General features: G+C 39.3%; 1 protein-coding gene across 1 annotated transcript in view; it reads right to left on the bottom strand.

Annotated features, from left to right (window-relative positions):
- FGF12 (fibroblast growth factor 12) overlaps positions 1 to 21,314 on the bottom strand; it is a 572,489-nt gene extending 551,175 nt beyond the window's left edge. The window contains exons 1-2 of the mRNA XM_032406908.1: positions 21,181 to 21,314; positions 20,853 to 20,994 (exon numbers count right to left, since the gene is read on the bottom strand). Coding sequence (XP_032262799.1) covers positions 20,853 to 20,865 — 13 coding nt within the window. The 5' untranslated portion in view covers positions 20,866 to 20,994; positions 21,181 to 21,314. The remainder of the gene's footprint in view (positions 1 to 20,852; positions 20,995 to 21,180) is intronic.
- Positions 21,315 to 22,318: the final 1,004 nt, after the last annotated feature.

The following is a 22,318-nucleotide window of genomic DNA, read 5'->3' as shown; positions in this document are numbered from 1 at the left end:
AAAGTATTTTAAAGATGTTGTATTTTTTACCTTCCCTCCATCTCCTCAGCAAAATTAATCTCTTTATCCTGTACTCTGGGAACCTTGCTTCATCTCTCATAATTTTTAACACATGCTCTTCTCTACACTGGATCAACCATCCCTTCTAATAGGAATTACCTTACTCACTTGTGCATCTACAGTGCTTAGCATAGTGCAGATTTTAACAAATACTCAGTAATTTTTTGGTTGAGTGAAGCGAAAAAAAAAACCTTAAAGATATTAGAGTATATTCCACAACAAAATGTGCTTTAGGTATTGTGGACATAATTGACTTCTCATACAGAATTTTGTTCATTGTTAATGCTCAGCCTCCTCTTTAAATATACACCTTCCTCCCTAGACACAATAGAAACAGTCAGTGGATAGGAGATTCCATCAGCACCTTTTTGGTGCTGAAGAAATTAAGCTTTGGCATTTTCTGTAAAATAATGCCTTAAAATCATAGATTCAAAATACATTACTTGGATTCATAATTGGTGAGGCTTCTGATTTAATAACATAAACATAATGACACTCTTAAAGAGATAACAATTTTTTAGTAGCTAGACTCAAAAACACCTTAGACTTTTTTAAGCTGGAAGAGTCTCTGGATCATCATTTCTTCAGCCCACCTCATATTACCAATGACCCAACAGAAGCGCATGAAGTAAAGTGACTTTGCCAAGGTCACATCAAGTCAGTGACTGAACACAGAACACCAGGAGGGACTCCAGATCACCCGACTCCTAGCTCAGTGTTGTTTCCTTCCTTCCTGTCCTCACCGATTTATTCATCCAGAACTAACTGACCAAGCAGAAACAACTGGGCGTAGTCAGACCTCTATTAATAACAACCTGCTTTTCTACAGTACTATATACTTTACAAAGCACTTTCCATATACTCTCTCTCCTTGAATCCTTTCAAACCCCAGGCAGGACATTTACTTCCACTTACAATAAACTAAGGCCCAGAAAGGTAAAGGGATATGTCCAAGGTCACAGAGCTAAATCTGAATGCGCACTTTTGTACTATAAATTTAATTCTCCATACGTAAATCCATAGCAATCTCTGTTCCACAGATACAAAGAAAAAGAATTATTCCAATATGATCCTCACTTGTACCCTATTAAGCCACGATTCTAAAGGGCCTGCCACAGTAACTTCGTGAAACCTTTACAAATAAAAAGTCTGATTTTGAAAGAACGTTAACACTGGCCAGATGAATAACCCACGCAAAGGTAATAGATGAATTGAGGAGAATAGGACAGACACCCAAACGCATGTCCAGCGAAGTGATTTAGACAACAAGGACAAGGAAGGCCTTCATTACCTACTTATTTCGGCCCCCACTTTTGATCTGAGGGAATGAAAACACCTCCATCCCCAACCTTCCAAAAAGTAGAAATCCTGGGGTATCCTAAAGAATGTTTTGATAGTCATGGCCATCCTTTTGAGCCAATAGAGAAGTCTCTTTGGTGGCACTCACAGTAAGTCCTGAGAAGTACAATCTGTACTCTCAGAGTCGCTGAAGTCAGGGCTGTAACGAAGGACAAGAATGCGAATATGAGGGGTTCAGAGCAGTCTCCATGGGAGCTGACAGGCGGCGGCACATCCGGGCTCTAACAGGAGGAAGGGGGACCCGAGGACTGGTGACAGGGCGCATGCGCAGATAATAAACACTCACGCCCTGCCCGCCCCCCCCCCCCGCAAGTGTCCAGGATGAGACCAACAGAGAAGATACTCTTTTGTTTCTTGTTTAAAAAAAAAAAAAAAAACAGCAGAGAAAATGCTTCTAACAAGGTGGAGGAGGAAGTTTTTATGCCTAACCAGATTTTGAAAGGGTGAAGATTGATAGTTCTTCTCCACGGGAAACAGGAAGTTAAGTCACAGTGAATAAGATCCATTACTTAAAGGCTGGATCTGAGCTCAGGGTGAAATCTGAGTGACGTTCAAAAAAGAAAGAAACGGAAGTGGAGGCTATGTGCTACGTGTGTGTCAGCCTTCAGTCTTTAGCTGCTTTATACCCAGGATACAATGAAAAGTTATAAAAATCAAATAAGTAAATGAATATTGCATATCGAGGGCTTTATAATTTTATTTATTCAATTAACTTTCTATTGTGTACTTAATATGTGCCAAGTCACTGGGATTACAAAGAAGAAAGACCAAGTCTTTGCTTTCAAGATGCTTACAGCCTAGGCGACAGGTGCTGACATGTACCCAAAGAATATAGAGTGTGGAAAGAAATCAACTCTGCAGGAACATTCAGAGGGCCAGAAGAAGGAAAGACCTTTCTCAGCAGAGAAGGACCAAAAAAACTATTGAGAAAATTACAATCTAATTATTTGTGGATATGAAAAGTTAATGTACTTTGGGAAGATATTATAAGATCTCTTTCATGTTGTGTTTTGTTTATAATAAGTAATGTAATTATTGTTAGTATTATATTACTGATAAAGAATAAGTACTGAACAATATATTTTATCGGTCTTAGCTTCCCCACATATACCGTTTGCTAATAGTTAATTAAATCACAAAACCATAAATTTAACAGAATACATTACATTCTTAAGTGTTCACTAAAAACATTCTCTGCCTCTCCAAAATGTTTAAATTCTATGTTTATACATCTGTTGTGTGCTTTCAAGACAATATAAACACAGAAAACATCTCAAAAATATATTGCAAAATAGCATAACCAGAGCTTTATTGGGGAAGTCATCTCCTGAATTTCCTGGGTGACTTTAAATTCAATCAATATTAACCTGTGCAAATAAAAAGAGCCCTGTTCTTCCAGTTTAAGAACCATGGCCCTGCTTTCAAAAGAACTAGCAAGGGGCGCCTGGGTGGCTCAGTCGTTAAGTGTCTGCCTTCGGCTCAGGTCAGGATCCCAGGGTCCCGGGATCGAGCCCCGCATCGGGCTCCCTGCTCAGCAGGAGGCCTGCTTCGCCCTCTCCCACTCCCCCTGCTGGTGTTCCCTCTCTCGCTGTGTCTCTCTCTGTCAAATAAATAAATAAAATCTTTAAATAAAAAAAAAGAACTAGCGCCAATTCCAAACCTTCTGTCTTTCTAACATTACTTTATTTTAAAGATTTTTATTTCTTTATTTGAGAGAGAGAGAATGCGAGCATGAGTCAGGAGCAGGAGAGGAACAAGCGGACTCCCCACCGAGTGTGGAGCACACAGCTCAGAGCTGCAGGTGGGAGATCTGTGAGGGCTCAGCAGAGGGCTCTGGGCAGGGCTCTGGGCGGGGCTCTGGGCGGGCTCGGCTGGGGGCTTGATCCCAGGACCAGGAGATCACCACCTGAGCCAAAGTCAGATGCTTAGCAGAATTTGCCACCCAGGCACTCCAGTCTTTCTAACATTATATGAAAGAGTTTGGAGTCCTGCACCTGTATCAAAGCAGAGCTCCTTCATTTGCAATTCTGTGTTTAAAAAATCCTCGGGGGTCTTCAAAACTGTTACTTCCAGATCTCTGAGACTCAGAGCCACCAATTAAAATTTTTACTCATATTTATCGATAACTGGGCTGTACAGTAGGGAATCAATATGAGTTAGTGGATAGACAATTACTATGGGACTCAAGAAACCAGTGTTTCAGTCCTGACTTCACCAGGATTGAGGCACTTTTTCTCTGAGCCTCAGTTTTTACAGGTAAAATGAAGAAGCTAAAAATGAATTCCAAAGTCCCTTCTGACCCTAAAGGCTCTTTTACAGTGCTGGAAAGTTAGTTACTTTTCCAGTTATGAATTAGTGAGAGGATTTTTCTGGGAAATTATTGCTTGAACTATGAGAGCTGAGACACATTTCCTATCATGAATTTGAAGGCAGACTTACTCATTCCCACCCCTTAGAGCCTCTAGCACTTGTTAATAACTCCATTATGGCATTTACCATATTGCATCTTGAGCAGTGGTGACTGTCTTCCATCCTAGCGTGAAAGGTTCACAAGGTCACAAACTGTCTCTTATTCAAGTTTTGCCAATGCCCAGCAATGCATAACAGGGTAAGCATCTAATAAATGCCAGGTAGTGGAAGAATAAATGAATTAGTATGTCAAGGCAACTTAAAAAATTATCTAGACATGATTTTGGTAGCTCTCTTAATCTTGTAACTTTTTTTTAAAGATTATTTATTTATTTGAGAGAGACAGAGAGAGCACAAGCAGAGGAAGAAGGAGAAGCATACTCTCCGCTGAGCAGGGAACCCGGCATAGGGCTTGATCCCAGGACCCCAGGATCATGACCTGAGTCAAAGGCAGACACTTAACCAACTGAGCCACCTGGGTGCCCCAATCTTGTAATGCTTTTAAGATATTTATGTGTTGCTTTCTCACAAGACTACTTTCATGACCCTGATGTCTGACAATCTAACTATGTTGGACAAAAAGGAGAAGCCAGCCAGGGCACTGCCGAAAGTTCCACATAATGCTATCTCCAGGATCTCTGAGCTAAGATTATCATTCTGCAAGAGTATCTCTTTTTTTTTTTTTTAAGGTTTTATTTATTTGACAGAGAGAGACATAGTGAGAGAGGGAACACAAGCAGGGGGAGCGGGAGAGGGAGAAGCAGGCTTCCCAGTGAGGAGGGAGCCTGATGCGGGGCTCGATCCCAGGACCCCGGGATCATGACCTGAACTGAAGGCAGACGCTTAATGACTGAGCCACCCAGGCGCCTCTGCAAGAGTATCTTTTAAAAGTTGAGACTTCTAGCTAAAGATGGGGAAGATGAACACAAGCTTTTACTTTCATTTCTACCTGAAACACCAGCAAAAGTACAATAAAGGTGTGTGGTGTGTGTGTGTGTGTGAGAAAGAGAGAGAGAAGGAGAGAGATAAATCTACAAAGATGGAGCAAAAGTGAGATAAGATAACAACAACCAAATGTTAGAAATAGGAAACCAACTAATGAAGATATAAAGGAGTTAACAGACCTGAGAAAGCTGAATTCTAAGTCAGCAGTGGGGAAAGACAGCAAGCAACCTAACTGAGACTGCAGAATCTTCAAAAGTTTAGACCATGGTTTGTTGAGAAGTGGGGTGAAGGGGAAGGAGATAAAATATGCAGGATTAGTAAAAAGTTTTTTTTAAGAAGACACTATAACCTTAAACCCTCTCCTAAACATTGAACATCCAGATACCCACCCTCCCCAACCCCAGTACAACACTGGAGATTTATTTTTTGTAGAAAATAGGACAGAAGTTCCCCATGCAATGGGTAGAGTGAGAACCACATTGAAAACTGGGAGATTAAGTGAATATTTATACACTGATTGCTGAGATCACGTAATCCTGGCAGCCATGTCTTGATTGTCCAGACAAGAGAAAAAAATCTTCCTTGATGAACTTGTAAATATTAAGAGGCAAGACCTAAAGATACCGATATCAGGAGTTCCACAGTTAAAAGCCCACTGTGTTTACCCTACAACTGAGATTATTTCAGTAAGTTTCAATAAGCCCCATCCATGTGCACAGAGCTTCCAGTCATCTTTTTAGTCGACTTAAATATGAAGAGGCAACCAAATATAAAAAACATTTGTAAAAAGTCTCTAACATGAAAGAGAAAAATTAAAGCAAGCAATTAAAATAAAAGCTAACTGGAAACAAAGGCTATAGAAGGAGATGAAAACTTCTAAAAAATACATCATTACTGGGCGCCTGGGTGGCTCAGTCGTTAAGCGTCTGCCTTCGGCTCAGGTCATGACCCCAGGGTCCTGGGATCGAGTCCCACATCGGGCTGCCTGCTCGGCAGGAAGCCCGCTTCTCCCTCTCCCACTCCCCCTGCTTGTGTTCCTGCTCTCGCTATCTCTCTGTCAAATAAATAAATAAAATATTTTTTAAAAAAATACATCATTACTATCTTCAACCAGGTATTAGAAACTATTGCCTCAGTAAAACGAGACAGCATAATATAAAATCAAACATTCAAAGAAAACCAAAAAGTAAGTCTGGATATCAGAAATTAAAAACAAAACTTAACAGAAAGACTAGAGATAAAGTTGAGTCTATCACCTAGAAAATAGGGAAAAATGCAGAAGTGATGGAAAATAAAAGATAAAACATATGAAAAATAAAAACACACAAAAATAAATTCAGGATATCAATATCTAAGTAACAAGATTTCCAAAAAGCTGGAACCAAACAATGACAAGGAAGGAGGAGGAGGAGGAAAAGGAGGAGGAGGAGGAGGAACAGAATAGGAAATCAGCAAGAAAAAAATTCAGAAAAATTTTCTAGATGTAAAGAATATGAGTTTCCATATTAAAGCAGCCTACTAAGTCCCCAGCATAATGGGTAAATATTAAACCACAACAAAGCAAATCTTTATAAATTTTCAGAACTCCGGGAAAAAGAATGGATCCTACAAGTTTTCAAAGAGAAAAAATCAGTCATGTTCAAAAAATAAAGAATCAGAATGGCATCAAACCAGAGCAACAAAACTGAAAGAGGGAAAAGACATTATAGTGGTGCCATTTAAATTCTGAAGGAAAATTATTTTCAACTTACAATTATACGCCTAACCAAATTATTATTCAAATATGAGGAAAGAATGAAGGTATTTTCAGATATTGCAAAGGCCCAGGAAGTTTAACTACTATGTATCCTTTTTTCAGGAAGCTACGGGAAAATTTATTTCACCAAAATAAGGGAGTGAAGAATACAAAGGATGCAGGAGAACCAGAGATCTAGGCAAAGAGATCTACAGAGATTTTCCAAGGTGATGGGAAGGAAGATTCCAGAATCAAACCCATGCAGGGGGAATCAAAGGAAAATAGCACATGTAGAATCAAGTCAGAAAGTTCAGAGAGAGATTATTTCACGAAGATGACCTTGATAGAATATCTGTACGACTGAATGTCTTGAGATTTGGGAGACTGGCAGAGACTTGTAGTTAAAAAAGTATGTAGAGGGCGCCTGGGTGGCTCAGTTGTTAAGCGTCTGCCTTCAGCTCAGGTCATGGTCCCAGAGTCCTGGAATCGAGCCCTGCATCGGGCTTCCTGCTCGGTGGGAAGCCTGCTTTTCCCTCTCCCTCTCCCCCTGCTTCTGTTCCCTCTCTCACTGTCTCTCTCTCTGTCAAATAAATAAATAAAATCTTTAAAAAAAAAAAAAAGGTATGTAGAGAGCTGAGCAAACAAACAAACAAAAAAACAAGACAGCTATCAATCACAGAAAAAGCACAAAAACTTCAGGGGACTGAGAACCAAAAGTGAACAGAAGTGAAATTCACTGTTCCATTAAGCAATCACAGAAAAAGCACAAAAGAAAGCATAATCATAACTTAACTTGGCTTAGTCATAAAAAGTATTTACAAGGTCGTAATAATGTAACTACTAAATACTGATCCAACCAAAGTACCGATGTAACAGCCTGGGGAAGATGGGGGGATATAGGATGTCTGTGGTGGTGAGAATGGGCTCATGAAAAGAGATGGAAAGTTCATTTCCAAGGTAGGACATCAACAACAGAGCTGGGAAATTCAGAGGCAGCAAGAATAGAATGGTATTTAAAGTATGAGGATAAATATCAAAAAGAGTTGAAAGAGATTGTTTCTGGAGAGAAAAAAAATGAGGGAGGAGACAAGGAACTCTCTCGAATAATATGTTTTCTATAACTGTGACAAAAATAACAAGAAAAAAAGGAAGAAATCACCTCAAATTTTATTCATGAGGTATTAGCTTTATAACTCTCTTGCTCTAGAAACCTTTTTGAAGGAATGAGTAGCATAGGAAGCTGCAGTGTGCCCCGACACCCTCACAGCCTTACTGAGACATGATTCAATGGCCAGTCAAGATCAAAAGAGGTTGCTCAGAGAAAAGGCAAGGCTGTCCTTGCCTTCTGTCTAACTGCTCCTTATGGCTATTAGATGAAAATCATCTGCTGACCTTCAATTTCAAAATCTTGTTCATAAATCTTTCACCAGCCAGGACGAGACCTTCTCTATACAAGGCAGTATTCTAGATTTCAACCATTGATTATTGCTGTCTAGTTTGACAGGAAGTGTCTTCCTGGAACAATTTTAAGACTTTGATCCAAAAGCAGTATTTTTGAGGGGTTACTGTATTTTACAGCTCTATGTTGAGCTAAAACTAGAGGTTCAGACTGGAATATTATGCTTGAAATTCATTTAAATAATTAAGCAAACCAGAATCCATCAAACTCAGCAAAAGCCATGGCTATGATTTTAGGTTATAATGAGGCAGTCTTGAGATATTTAATGATACCTACATTTTGTTGACTGCTTAATATATGCCAGGCAGTGTAGTAAACACTTTAATATAATATCTCATTTAATCCTCAAAGCAACTCCTTTAATAGATACTATTACTATCTCCATTATGTAGATGATAAAATCTACAGTCAGGAGATTAGGAACCTCGCCCAATATCTTCAGCTAGAAATTGTACAGACAAAAATCAAAACCAGAACTGGGTTCAGAAACTGCTCTTTTTAATTTCCCTATCTTCTCTAAAGAAAGATAGCCAGAAAATCAAAACTTACCACTGAAAAAATGATCATAAGGTTGAAGTCAAACATATTTCTCACATGAGTCTTCATATGCTTAAGGGTAGAAGGGTTTTAACAGTTTCATATAACATAGTTGCAAAATACATATATATTAGTACTTGTGTAGTTTTTGCCCTGTCATCACAATTCTGAGCCTTAATAATAATTTATAGACCTTCAAGGAGCAATTTTTGAACCTGACACATTTCAAAAAGATTCTCTGGACCTTTCTCCTAAACGCCAATCTGTAATTTTCAATACAAAACTTCAGGGGACTGAGGACCAAAAGTGAACAGAAGTGAAATTCACTGTTCCATTAAGCAAGGGAAGTATCTCAGCATTAGAGACTGGTAAAAATCACAGAGTGAAATACTGGATCATAGTGTTTTTTCTGGCCACGGCAGTAGGCTTATAGGTGTGCCTTGCTTTGTAAAGTGGATGTTTTCTTGAAAAGCTAGGGAATAATTGAAGCTTTGCAAGTAGAATTATACTCTAAAAGCACTGGGAATCTAATTTTTAAAGATAATTATATTAATTAATGTTTTTGAAATGTAAGTTATCATCACCTACATTATGTAATTTGTAACAGGCCTCCACAATTTTCCCCCAATCTTTCATGATTCATCATTCACTGTATCCTGTCCCCAAAACTACCCGCTTCATGAGGGTGGAGACTTTGTCTTGTCACTACTATATTCAGCACCCGGAACAGTGTCCAACATGACAAATACTTGCTAGATGAATGAAATCAACCAACCACTTAATGTTTTCCTAGTTGCAACATGTTTACCAATAACTCTATACCTCTGCTTCTACTAATCCATCAGCCTGGAATACTTTTCCAATGTTTCCATTCCACCCCTTCTGCAAGACCCAGCTCAAATGCCAACTCCCTTCTCTGTATTCCCACGGATTATACTTCTGTATCTGGTGTGATAGCAAAGGGTAGAAACCTTGTCATAGTCATTGGTTCCCGGCCTGTTAACACCTAGCCAGAGAAATCCACACAGAAGATATATTACAAGTCAATTTAAAATTGAATCTAAATTTTCACAAGCACTGCCAGCTCTCAGCTCTTCCTGGACTTCTGTTTGTGTCTACTACCTTCAAAAGCTTATCTATGAGGTTGCCATGAGGTCAGAAACTGTCTTTTTTCATTTTTAATCCCAATGGCAAGCAATGTGCATGGCACAGATAAATGGATATTTGTATACATGTATTATTTGTTTACATCATCAATAACAACTTTGTATTAACTAACCAGTGTGGTTGTACTGGTCTGATTTTCTAGGAATAATCTTGCTTACTCTTTTAAGCTATAGGTTTTCCTCATAGGAATCCTACCCATGATCCTTTATTCTAACATTCCTCAAGAATCAGCCAAATACACATTCACTTCTATATTCAATAACAAGGTACAAGAGAGCCTTAGACTGGGTCGTCTACACAACCTGAGGAAACTGGACTTTACTTTAGGCCAGACAATGGAAACAAATTAGTAAAATTCTGATTTAAAAAAGGCAGTGGATTAACCAATCAGTGTCACTACTCTTTAATTTTTATAGTGTGATATAAACAGTATGTCTTAAAAACTATCATTTTGAACCATACACCACAGTTGCATGGCATTCTGGTGTCTCCAACCAGAGAAAAATGAGTGAGCAGGAATTAGGCAAGATAAAGGAGAAAACTCCTGAGGGCAGCAAGGTCAGCAGTCTAAAGAAGAGTGGGGAGGAGTGGAACCAATTCTAGATCCATCACAGCTCATGTCAAAGGAGGAGGAGGGGAATGACAGGGGAAGGAAGAAATATGGTACTAGGAGTAAGACAGGTAGCAGCTTCCAGCAGCAAGTAGGAATCCTGTCATGTATCAGGAATGTTCCTGTGGTGTGAAGGACACCAGAAGCTGTATCTAGTTCCCTGGAACCAGGCTAACATGATAGTGGGGAGTTTGAGATAAGAATCCAGCCCCACTCAGGAACAGAGGAAGTAGTAAGCCTAAGGGTCAGATAATAACCACCACAACAACAGCTGTTATTATTGAGTACTGATTTTATGCTTGGTTCTTTATCTTCCTTGTCCCATTAACTTAAAAGAGACGTGGTACAAATGAAGAGGCAAAAACACAGAGATAGATCTTGCCCAAGTCAGAGGGATTAGCAAATTGCTATGTCTTATAATCTTTCTACCATACCACTGAGCTTCCCAGATAAGCAGGACAATTATTGGACGTGAGGTGAGGGGAAAAAAAAAAAAAAGGAAGTTGTAACCCCGTACTTCCTTAAGCCCTTGGGTTTGAAAGTCAACAGAAGGCATACAAGAGCAGAGAGCTCTTTCTCATACCCACCTGATAGCAGGCAGGAACTCCCAGTGATTCCCTAAGTCAGCTCTCATTGGCCAGGGGTTGGGTGAGACTGAGCCTACAGAGATCAGGCATCCTAAAAGTTAATGAAATGTACACATTTCACATGTGTGCACACAGCTGGGCTAGTTTTTCAGGAACAAAGGAAGGTTAACTGACTTACCAGACTAGAGCAAAATAAACCTTAGACATTCAGTAGGGGTTAAACTCACAGACTAAGAAGCCAGTCTGCCACTTCCTAGCTATTGATCTGGGCAAGTTACTGAAAGTCTCTATGCCTGGTTTTTCCACTCCCTAAAATAGGAATAACAATAGGGTTTGACTCACTGGATTGTTATTAGGATTAAATGAGTCAATATATGTAAAACACAGTGCTTGGTACAGAGCAAAAGCTACATAAGCATTATTTCAAAAGACAGTAATCTCCTCAAATGTCCTATCTTCTTTTTTGTTTTATTTTGTTGAGAAAGAGAGAGAGCACGTGCCTAGCTCACGTTCATCAACACATTAATGCCTGTTAAATTATTCCACCCCATCTCTATTTCATTCTTTGTGCAATCAAGAAATTCAGCTTATTAACCATGAAACTAAGATCTTAGACTTTAGATAGCTTCATCTGAAAGCAAAAATGTATCTTCTATCTAAAATGATCAGTAGCCAATCAAATATCAGAAGAGATAGTTATCGGTTTTTAAATTGATTGAAGGACTGAGTGCAAATATTTTTGAATAATATATTACTGCTGATTGAGAGCTAAAAGAAAATCAAATCTCTTCTATTATGTCACTAAAACACTCAGGACTTGGATTTCTTGCATTATTCTGTTTGTCTTTCCTTTTATTAGGGGTGAGGTGCAGGTTAGGTTGGGAGAAAGGAGAAAACCATATCTACCAAATCAACTTCACATATGACTGATGTATAAATAAACTAATCTTAATTGTAAAGAAGACACATGTGAGGTTAAAAAAAAAATGTTATAAAACCATAACGTACAATCTGCTGAGCAAAAATGTCACTCAGCCAAAGAGAAAGGAGAGACCAAGACACCAACCATAAATCCTTAAACAGAATTTATCCACCGTTGTCCCTACATAAATACCTTACATGCTGGTTCTGACAATCCCAGAGATGAAATGAATCTTGCCTCTAATCCACCCTTGTTTCACAGATGAAGAAACAAGAACAGAGAAAGGAAGTAACCAGCTCAAACTCACATTATGAGTTGGGGTGGGATTCAGGACTCAAGTCCAAACCTTCAGCCTCCCCAGCCAGGGTCTTTGCCACAAGGTCCCCTCAGCCCCCTCACATCAGACATACCTGGGCCTGTATGTGGTCACAGTCATGCAATCTACAAATGCCGGCCATGTAGCAATTCTCTTCCTCATCTTAGTCCTTTCTCACTTGGACCCAAATTAATTGCTCAACTCAGTTATAGACCCAGCAACGTCAGTCAGTCACACAACTCACGGTATTAAAAAGCTAGCTCAAACCTACAGTGGTCCTTAAAAAGTAATGTGGTAGTTATGACCACCATGTTTTATTTTCCATAGACTTCAAGTCTAAAAAGGATGAAGTAAAGGAAGAATACGAACTAGCTGAAAAGCAGTTTCTTTGTAATAAGAAAGTAGAAATCAATAGGCAAGTAGAGTTAAAAAAAAAAAAAAATCTTAGGACACTGAGCTCCAGAGAGGAGAAGGAAGTGATTGTTCTCCAGGTTCCTCCACTGAATACAGGGAATAAAACCTGAATCCAGGTTTTCTAGCATCTAGTCCAATATTAGTGTTGTTGTTGTTGTTGTTTTAATCAAAGTATTTTTTTGTTTCAAGTTTGTATTTAAATTCCAGTTAGTTAACATTTAGTACAATATTAGTTTCAGGAGAAGAATTTCCTGATTCATCACTTACATACACTACCCACTACTTATCACAAGTGCACACCTTAATCCCCAGCACCCACTTAGCCCATCCCCCCCACCTACCTCCCCTCCTGTTTGGTTGTCTCCCTTGCCTCAATATTATTGAGGGTTTTGCTCTATATGCATCATCACTTTGCTTTTTACGCTGATGCTGATGCAAAGTCCACAGGTAAAAAGTACCCATGACATCTCGTGTTAAATCATTTGTAGATTTGCAAATAAAGTGTGATTTACATGGCAACCTTTCTCTTGACACATAACAAATATTTCTCCTTTAAATCCCAGCAGAGAAGAAGAAGTAAATCAAATTCAATTTTAAATAGTACTAGAAATGTTAAAAATACTTTGAAATGAAAGAAGTGCCTTAAGAGAAAACTGCATAAATAATCTAATTTTAAACTTAGCAGATTTTAACGATTAGAATAATTATGTCATTTATTTTGGAAGTCAGAAACATATCTAGGATTTTGGTTTCCAAAAAGTTGAAAAAGGAATGTCCCAATTCACCTTGTGTTGAGCTTTGCTCAACCTATTTGAATGTTATCAGTATTTGAGGATTGAAGAAAAACTCAATTGTTTCACATGGGTGATAACTGTAGGAAGGAATGGGGCAGGGAGAGACGGACACATTATCAGCAAATTGGCATTGCTGCTTCTTCCTGCCTCCTGGTTAAGGGAATCTTTGATGTGTTTAGTGATCTTCTGAATGGCCTCTGAAAGCTTCTGGGTGTTTTGTTTTTGTTTTGTTTTGTTTTGTTTTGTTTCTACAGTTGAGTCCCTTTGGGCAGCTTCTCAGGCTATTGGCCATCCAGAAACAGAAGAGAAACAAAAACCTAACCACAGAATAGCAGCTTCCTTTCCTTCTTTTGCAGAGTTTAAAGCCCACTTTCAATTATCTGTGCTCTCTGAATCATTGCTCGGAGGGTTTGTTTTGGCTAAAAAGTCAATATATGCTTTTAAAAAAAGGAAAAAAAGAAAAAGAAAGGGTCTGTGGAGGAGCAACAGGTGTCCTTTGGGACTTCTTCCAAAGTGCCATCAATTTCATCACAGCAACAAAATACCACTGGAGGGTGGGAGTCCCACATTCCCAAAGACAAGGAGATGGAGATTGTTTCAAAAAGTAACTAGAGAGAAGAGCAAACTAAAATTAGAACTATAGACATAGATCCTGGAAAAAAACAAACAAACAAACATCCACCATGTTCTAAATGCAAGGTTGTTAATGCGGAGATGAAGATGAAGATATTGGGGAAAATTATGTGTCTTCTTAGCCTCAGACACTCATAGTCTATATAGCCTATTTGCTATCCCAAGCCTGTAGTATAGGAATTAGGTCTCTTGTTTACATGTCACTCTCTTAACACTAAAGATAATAATAGTCAAGATCCAGGCAGTAGGAGTCCTATAGTGTTCCCAATAAAGCACTCAGGTACCTGTTATGGTTTCATATTAATCCCCTGTGGCTTATCTATTGATTCATAATTAAGAGTGAATACCTTAATCATCTGAGGTGCTTCTTAAATATCCCAGTCCCATGTCCCATGCATACCTAATGATTCTGATGTGTACCTCTGATGGAGAATGCTATTAGTCATCAGATTTCTTGTGGTCAGTGTTTGAAATCCATTCAAGGCATAATACTTGACCTAATGCATCTCCATCCCCAAACCCACAAGATGTTATATAACTGCCTCACAACTAAGTCCCAGAAAAATAGAGACAAATTCAGGTGTTTGAGAAATTACTACAGAAATACAGAATACGCATAAAAGGAATCCCTTTTAGTAAATTAAAGCCTTTGCAGAAGTCAACAGGGATGATTTGTTGAGCGTCTATGCAGTATACTTGCTGCTAACGCTATAAAGGTGGTGAAGGACCAGTTTCTCCCCTCCAGGATCTCACATTCTCATGAAAAGACAAACATAGCTAATAATACCAAAAGACAATGATTCTAAGGAACGCTACATGCTTTATCGGTATGAGTTAAATTTCATAATCATGAGAGTATGGTATGGGGCTTGGGGTAGCTACAATAATTCTTATTTTAGAGAGAAACAAAGATATGATGAGTTGCCTAAGTCACTTAGTCTTTCTGAGCCTCTGTTTTGTTATCTCTAAAATGAAGTTAAAATGCCTAACCACAGGGTTTGAAGGGAGATTATATTATATATATATATATATATAATAATATATATATATATTAATTAAAAACCCTTTGAAAGAATACAAAGTGTCTCGTGAATGTTATTTATGGCTGCTAGTATGTGACAAGTCAGAAAATCCAATATACCATGATTAGTCACTTAGTGGGTACAGAACACCATACCTAATAGGGACAGTACTTCAGAAGCTTAAAGGCATTAACAAGACAGAGATAAGGGGATGACACTCCTGGCCACCTCCAGAGTCATTCCTAATGCTAACAAGCCTCACGATAAGCACCTAAGTCAGACAATAGGTTACTAGCGAGGTAGCTGCTCAGTCCGTAGAGCTTTTAGAATAGATACTTAGCTTGAGGTCAGATGTTTTCCCCACACAATTTTGTTTCAGTAAACCAACAGGAGAACAAAAGGTAGGCACAGTTGCTGTGGAATGTTAAGTGCCTCTATAGAGGCCACGAATCCCTGGAAGACTATATTCCAGCCTCCTGGACAACCATTAGAACTCTGAAAAAATGAATGAGGAAAACACACACCATGTTGGAAATCGACAGCTCTTGAGCCTGTCCATGTGTCCCTAGACTGGAAGCTTCTAGAGGGCAAGCCAATGCACTATTTCTATCCCCATCCCCTGCATTTAACAATGTGCTTGGAGGGCGCCTGGGTGGCTCAGTTGGTTAAGTGACTGCCTTCGGCTCAGGTCATGATCCTGGAGTCCCGGGATCGAGTCCCACATCGGGCTCCCTGCTCGGCAGGGAGTCTGCTTCTCCCTCTGACCCTCCTCCCTCTCATGCTCTCTGTCTCTCATTCTCTCTCTCGCAAATAAATAAAATCTTAAAAAAAAAAAAAAAAAAAAAAAAAAAAACAATGTGCTTGGAACAAGGCAGCAACTAAGTAAATATTTTGAATTAAATGAAATGAACTTCCTGTAATATTTAAGAATCAGGAGACTCAGAGAAGGAAAATGATTTGTCCAAGGTTACATATTAGAGCCGAGGTAGGAACAGGGATCTCCGATGCCCAATGCCTATTCTATTATGTTTTTTACTGCCTTATATTTTACTTATCCCACCACAATGGCCTCAGTTTTGGATTCTTTTTTAACCACAAAATAGCTTTTCTTAAAATGACTTCTCAGCTCTGCTAAACTAGTTACTACATATATATTTCCTTTCTCTCCTGCAGAGTGGACCATCCTGGTTTCAGAGAAATGACTGTTCTTTGTCTTAAATATATTGGTTCAGGCCCCTGGTTTGACTTTAATGATTGGTGTGAAACCCAGAACAGAGTTGAATCTTCACTGGGAATACATTGGCAGTTCTCTACAGAGAAAGCAGGTCAGGTTACTGCCTTCTATGGTCTGGAATTAAACCGGTATTTCTGGTAGCCAAACATCCTTCACCTTTCCCAATTTACCATCTCCTGGATGCATGAACATGGCATGGTAAACTAAGTAAGGCCATTTAATTCAACATACGTAACCTATGGTAAACAAAAATATTTTATCTGAAGCAGGTAGCTGGGTAGCTGCAGGAATGTTAGGTTCAGATGATGCCCACAGGAAGGTTAATCTATTAGTGGAGACATGAGAGGGAGATTTTTAAGATCAGAAATTGCATCTTAGTGTTCTTTTACAGCCTCAGAGGTAAGTACATTGAGAATATAACAGGTGCTCAATAAATACTAATTAAGTAAAGAATATAAAAATTGCAATGCTGATTGTAGGAAATGCATTACATGAGGGACAAAAAATTACTTAAGTCATATAAAGTATGCCAACAAAATACTAATTAGATGTGAGGGAGGTCAGGGAAGATTTTATGGAGCAAGGAGTACATAAAATGAATCTCAAAAGAGTTGAACAGGAACATATGACCATGGGAAGAGGCTAAGGCTATATTCCCTCTAAGATGTACCTTGATTTAAGCAGTCTAACATCACACTACCCTGGGTTAATACCAGGGACATTGTCAGAAGCTCAGATTGAACCTGCAGAATAAGTGTTTAAAGATAATCAGGGGTTGGAAGTAAATGGCTTGAGGAAAAGTAGAGAAGGTATTTAAAAGTGAGTCCATTTTCTGATCTAACTATGAAGCAAGAAATTTCTTTTGCATCTCATCTCCATTCTTTCCAAAAGCAACCAAAGACCTATAACATGATCACATATCCAGGGGCTTCCATACTGATTCAAGGATATCACATCCTCTATACTGAGGTGGCAGTCTTAGATACAGTCAGTTCCCTAAGATTTAGACAAGTAGTTCTTAAACTTTAATGTGCATGCAAATGACCAGCAGATTTTCCTGAAAGGCATATTTGATTCAGTAAGTCTAGGGTAGGGCCTGAGGTTCTGCATCTCAGATGATGTTAATGCTACTTGTCTATGGACCATACCTTGAGTAGCAAGGGCCTAGACCAGTGGTTGATTCTGGCTACCCATTAGCATCACCTGGGAGCTTTTTAAAAATACCTACACCAGGGGCGCCTGGGTGGCTCAGTCGTTAAGCGTCTGCCTTCAGCTCAGGTCATGATCCCAGGGTCCTGGGATCGAGCCCCGCATCGGGCTCCCTGCTCCGCGGGAAGCCTGCTTCTCCCTCTCACACTCCCCTTGCTTGTGTTCCCTCTCTCACTGGCTCTCTCTCTGTCAAATAAATAAATAAAATCTTAAAAAAAAAAAAATACCTACACCAAGGTCCCATTCCAGAACCAATTAAATCAGTGTCTAGAGGGGTACCCTAAGCATCTTTATGCTTTAAATGCTCCACAGGTGTTTCTAATATGCCAGCCTGAGGTTGAGAACATAGCTAGACAAAGAAAAAATGTGGTACAGGCAGAAAAAGAAAAAAAGTAGAAGAGAGATAGAGGGACAAAGAACCTCTTTCCTAACTCCAAATCAATGCTTCTCAAACTTAATATGCACGTACATTACCTGGGGATGTTGTTAAAAATCAGATTCTGGTTCAATAACCCTGAGTAAAGATCCAGATCCTGCGTTTCTAAGAAGACTAGTTCTCAAATCACATTTTGGTTATCGAGAGTCTAAATGAGTGGTTCCCAAACATTGCTGTACCTGGCATCTTTAAAAAAAAAAAAAAAATACCTGCGCCTCTCTCACACTTCAACATTCTGATGTCACTGGGATGGGTTTGGCCGGGCATGAGGATGTTTAAAAAGCATGCCAGGGGATTCTAATGCACAGCAAAGCCTGTGAACCAATGCAAGGCACAAATTCTGTCAAAGCTGATCGGACTGTGCACCAACCCAAATCTTTGAGGTGATATTAATTATCATAGTGCACAAAAATCTCTGAAATTAGATCATGATTGATTGCTAGGTCAATTGATTTATTTTCCTCTCCTTACCCTGGATGATAGGAAGTGATCCAAAAGCAAAGCAATAAGTACTTATTTATGCAAAGCAATAAGTAAGGGGCAAAAAAATTTATCTTATTTGTAAATAACAAGTTCTGCCGGAGACTCTGGACAAGTGTCCTAAGAAAGGTTTTCAAATGCTGGAGGTAATGTGAAGGTTGTCAAAGGCTGGCAACGAGATCCAAGATTAATTGGGCCATTTGATTCTTTTCTGAAATGGAGAACTCTTGAGCCTTCAACTGAATCATGCAATAACACTCTTCGAATCTATTTAAAAGAGTTTCCAGTAGAAAAAAAATTATATGTACTTACATTTGAGAATGGTTTCCTAGAATTAAATTGAAATCTGCTGGGGAAGAAGTTTGCACATGACAGCATAAAGTATGAAAGACACACTGATTAAAATAAGCTATGGATACACTCCTCTTACTATACTCTTTTTCTTTCTTCTCTAATAAAAATTTCAAGTTAGGTACCATTTTTAGCTGTGCCATTTGCATCAACTTAGAAAGTAAAGCCAATATGTAAGTAATTAGCCATTCTTAATATGATCACTACCTGACTAATTCAGTTTTATAAAGGAAGTCTAAGAACTAAATGCATAAGGACTTGCAGCGTGTCTTTTACCTGAGCCAATTATACTACCTCTGCAAAATGACCACAGTATTGGCTTGGGGCAAAATTCTTCATTGCCTTTGGGTCGGTGCTGTGAGTCATGCCTGTATCACTGCGCTCCGGACCGGCATAGAACTTCTGGCCTGATTCTTCTCAGATATATTTCTGAGATTTTCTTCTCTATTCCAAATTCCCAAGACTGGCAGTACTTAATAGCTAGAACACTACTGTTATCAATCTGAGATATAAACCACCTGGAACTTTGAGTGACATGTAGCATATTTTATGGACAGAGAAGGGAAATAAAAAATTATCGCTAAGGGATACATCCTCTTTATATTATGGATCAAGAATTAGTGTATAAATTGGAGGTAAAAGTGTTACTAAGAACCCTTGCCAAATAACCAAGTTTAATAACCAAATAGCAGGTGTCATCTAAGTACAAAAAAACTGCTTTAGAGTAAAATGATACTTTCTCTGCTGTAAACTTATGTGCCAGAAATACTTAATCAACTAGAATATTACAGACCTCTATGAGTTAAAACTGGCTTCTCAATTAAAAATGGATTACACAAGAGAGTTAATAAATATGCCTCATGTATATGGAAACATGGATCCTCTCGTGTATGTACATCACTGTCGATCATAGTAATGCCCATCAGCAAATCGTAAGAATAATTTGTCTACTTTGAAAATTGCCAACCAGTCTAAATCCACGTTAATTCAGTCCTTTTCATACTATAAATGCTCACCTAGGTTCAAATACTTAAGTCTTCTAACTAAATAGTTAAAATACTTTATTGAACACATACCTGCTACCATTCAACACTCCATTTTTATTAATCAGCTCAGAAATAGGTAACCCACTACCACTCCCTGATCCTGAGCACATTACCACGATGACTGACATTCCTGGTTTAAAAATAAAACCTTGTTTCAAATATAGCTGCTCGAGTTCTGGGTAATGAATATAGTTTCATAAAAGTTGACATCATTTCTTCTGATTTCACCAGAATTAAATACATCCAATGTTCCTACTGGATATCTGACCACATCACTGAAGGTTCTTGCAACCTGGTGGGTGTTTTAAGGGGGAAGAGGAGGAGGAAGAAGAACCCTGCATAGATGGAGTTAAACCCAAAGGATACCCAACCTTACAATTGTAATAGTCATTTTGTTTATGTGTGTTAAATATGCCATCACAAGTTGATTTTTACAGTTCATTTACCAGTTCGTATGTGTATAGTATGCAGATTTGCTTATGAGGAGAATATTAATATATACATGTCCAGAACTAGTAAATGCATCATGCTTGGGAGCCAAGCAGTACTCCGATACACTGTTCTCCTTAGAGGTCAGTTCTAACGCACACTGTTTCAAATAGACCCAATTTCTCTGCTGATATATATTCAAAATGCAGTAGGATGTGGTCATACACGCCCAGAAATACCATCTTTATGGGGTGGGGGTGGAGAAATCCAAACATTTTTTATAGCAATGCATTATTGGATATCAGATACAAACATGCCTGTCAGCAATCCTAAAGCAAATGAAATATATTTATTTGAGCCCATCCATTCTACAGAAAAGAAACTGCTTTACCAACATATCTCTCCTCCCCCACCATCTAAAGACTCTCCCCCCCACCCACCCAAAAAGAAAAAAAAAAAAAAACTCATCACACTTCACTACGCAACTGATGGAGTATTAAACACTGTCTTCCAAGCTGTGGGAGTTAAAAAGAAGTCGCCTTCCTGCCACACTCCCCTGGTGCTGCAACGGACATAGCATCTCCTCCTATCGACCTAGTATGATGCTCGCTCCCCAAGCACTGCAGTCCCCTCGCTGAGGACTGCCCTGGCCACACGCACATGCAGCGGGAAGTCCCCCGATGGGGACAACCACATACCTTTGCTCTCCATTTCGGTCCCTTTCGAGTGCTGGAAGTTCAATGGAAGTTGGCCGGAAGATGTGGGCCCGCTTCAGATTCCCAAATCTGGGAAGCCAATCTGATGATTTCGCCCGTACCTCCTTCCTTCCCCTCAGGCTTCCTGAAAGATGGGATTTCTTAAACCTTGAAGCTGCAATCAGCCACCAAAGGACACTTAGCAGCAGCAGATTGCCTCTACAGGGGATAGGTTGCCACGCGCATCTGGTATTGAAATGCATGCACGGTGCCCCCTCATATATATATATATATATATATATATATTTTTTTTTTTTTTTTTTTTTTTTACCTGGGTCTGGAAGCGGCGAGCAAGAGCTGTCCTCGGAGCGTGGTGCTGCAGGTGTAGTGACAGATCATCCCACTTTGCTCTCTGGATGTACAGCAGATTTGCATGGGCGCTGGCACGCATGCGCAGGGCCTCCCCCCTCCCCTTTACACCACCTCCTGCTCCCCCGCCCCCTTCGCTTCTCTCCCCAATACGGTCCTCAGTTATCCCAGCTGAAGAGCTGTAGCATTCGGTCACAGGGAAGCGCTGCTAAAAATAAACGCCGGACCGGATTTTCCTTTGCAAACTAGAAAATGGATTGGATTGGGATTGTGCATCAATCCCAAACGATTTTCCAGGATGGATTACGGAAGCCTTAGAGGAGGCTAGGGTCTCTGAGCTGGGTTTGGTTTTATTCAGAAGCGGAAGGGAGAGAAGAGGAGGAGATTTACAAATCCTATTCAGTGGTCACAATTTGGGATTCTCTTCCTAGTTGCTGCAGTAACTTTCCAGGTGTATGCTTCCCCTTCCTCCACCCACTTCCCCTGACTCTTTGCATTCCCCTATTTGTTTTGTTTTGTTTTGTTTTCAGGGATGAGGTGGGAGTCATCCTGGAGCTACTAAAGGTTAATATTGTCCCTCTTTTCGCCACTCAGATTCAGAGTTTGCTGGCTTCCCTGAGATCTCTTTGGCCTCCACCTCAAAACCTTTCCATGAGGCTCCAGCGCTTCTAAAGTTCTCCCAACAAAGCCACTAGGACATTGTGAGGTGTTCTTTTTAGCTTCTTTTCAACAATTTACCAAGAAGCAAAGTCCCCAAAGGTGGGGATTCACCTTATTGATAATATATACTTTAAACTATGTATGTAATCATTTTCATCAAAGTGCAGAGGAAGAGTGTTTTTCTTGCATGAGGTTCTAGGGAAGGTTGCAAAGCCAAAATGAAGTACTACTTTCCTATCAGAATATTCTTTAAAGCCCACACTATATTTCATTTATCTGCAAAATGTTTAGTAGGGAAAAAATGTGTACTTATTACCTTTTTTTTTTCCCAGTAGTCCAAATTCTCCTGAGAGAATAATCTCTCCTTAAGAATAAGTTTTATTCTCAGGCATAAAAACAAATCTAGAACACTGTTATCTGGAATGATTAAGGAGAGAGAT

The sequence above is a fragment of the Phoca vitulina genome, unplaced genomic scaffold, assembly GCF_004348235.1.
Source record: "Phoca vitulina isolate PV1807 unplaced genomic scaffold, GSC_HSeal_1.0 scaffold8, whole genome shotgun sequence".
NCBI lineage: Eukaryota > Metazoa > Chordata > Mammalia > Carnivora > Phocidae > Phoca > Phoca vitulina.
This window is presented reverse-complemented; position numbering and strand designations above follow the sequence as displayed.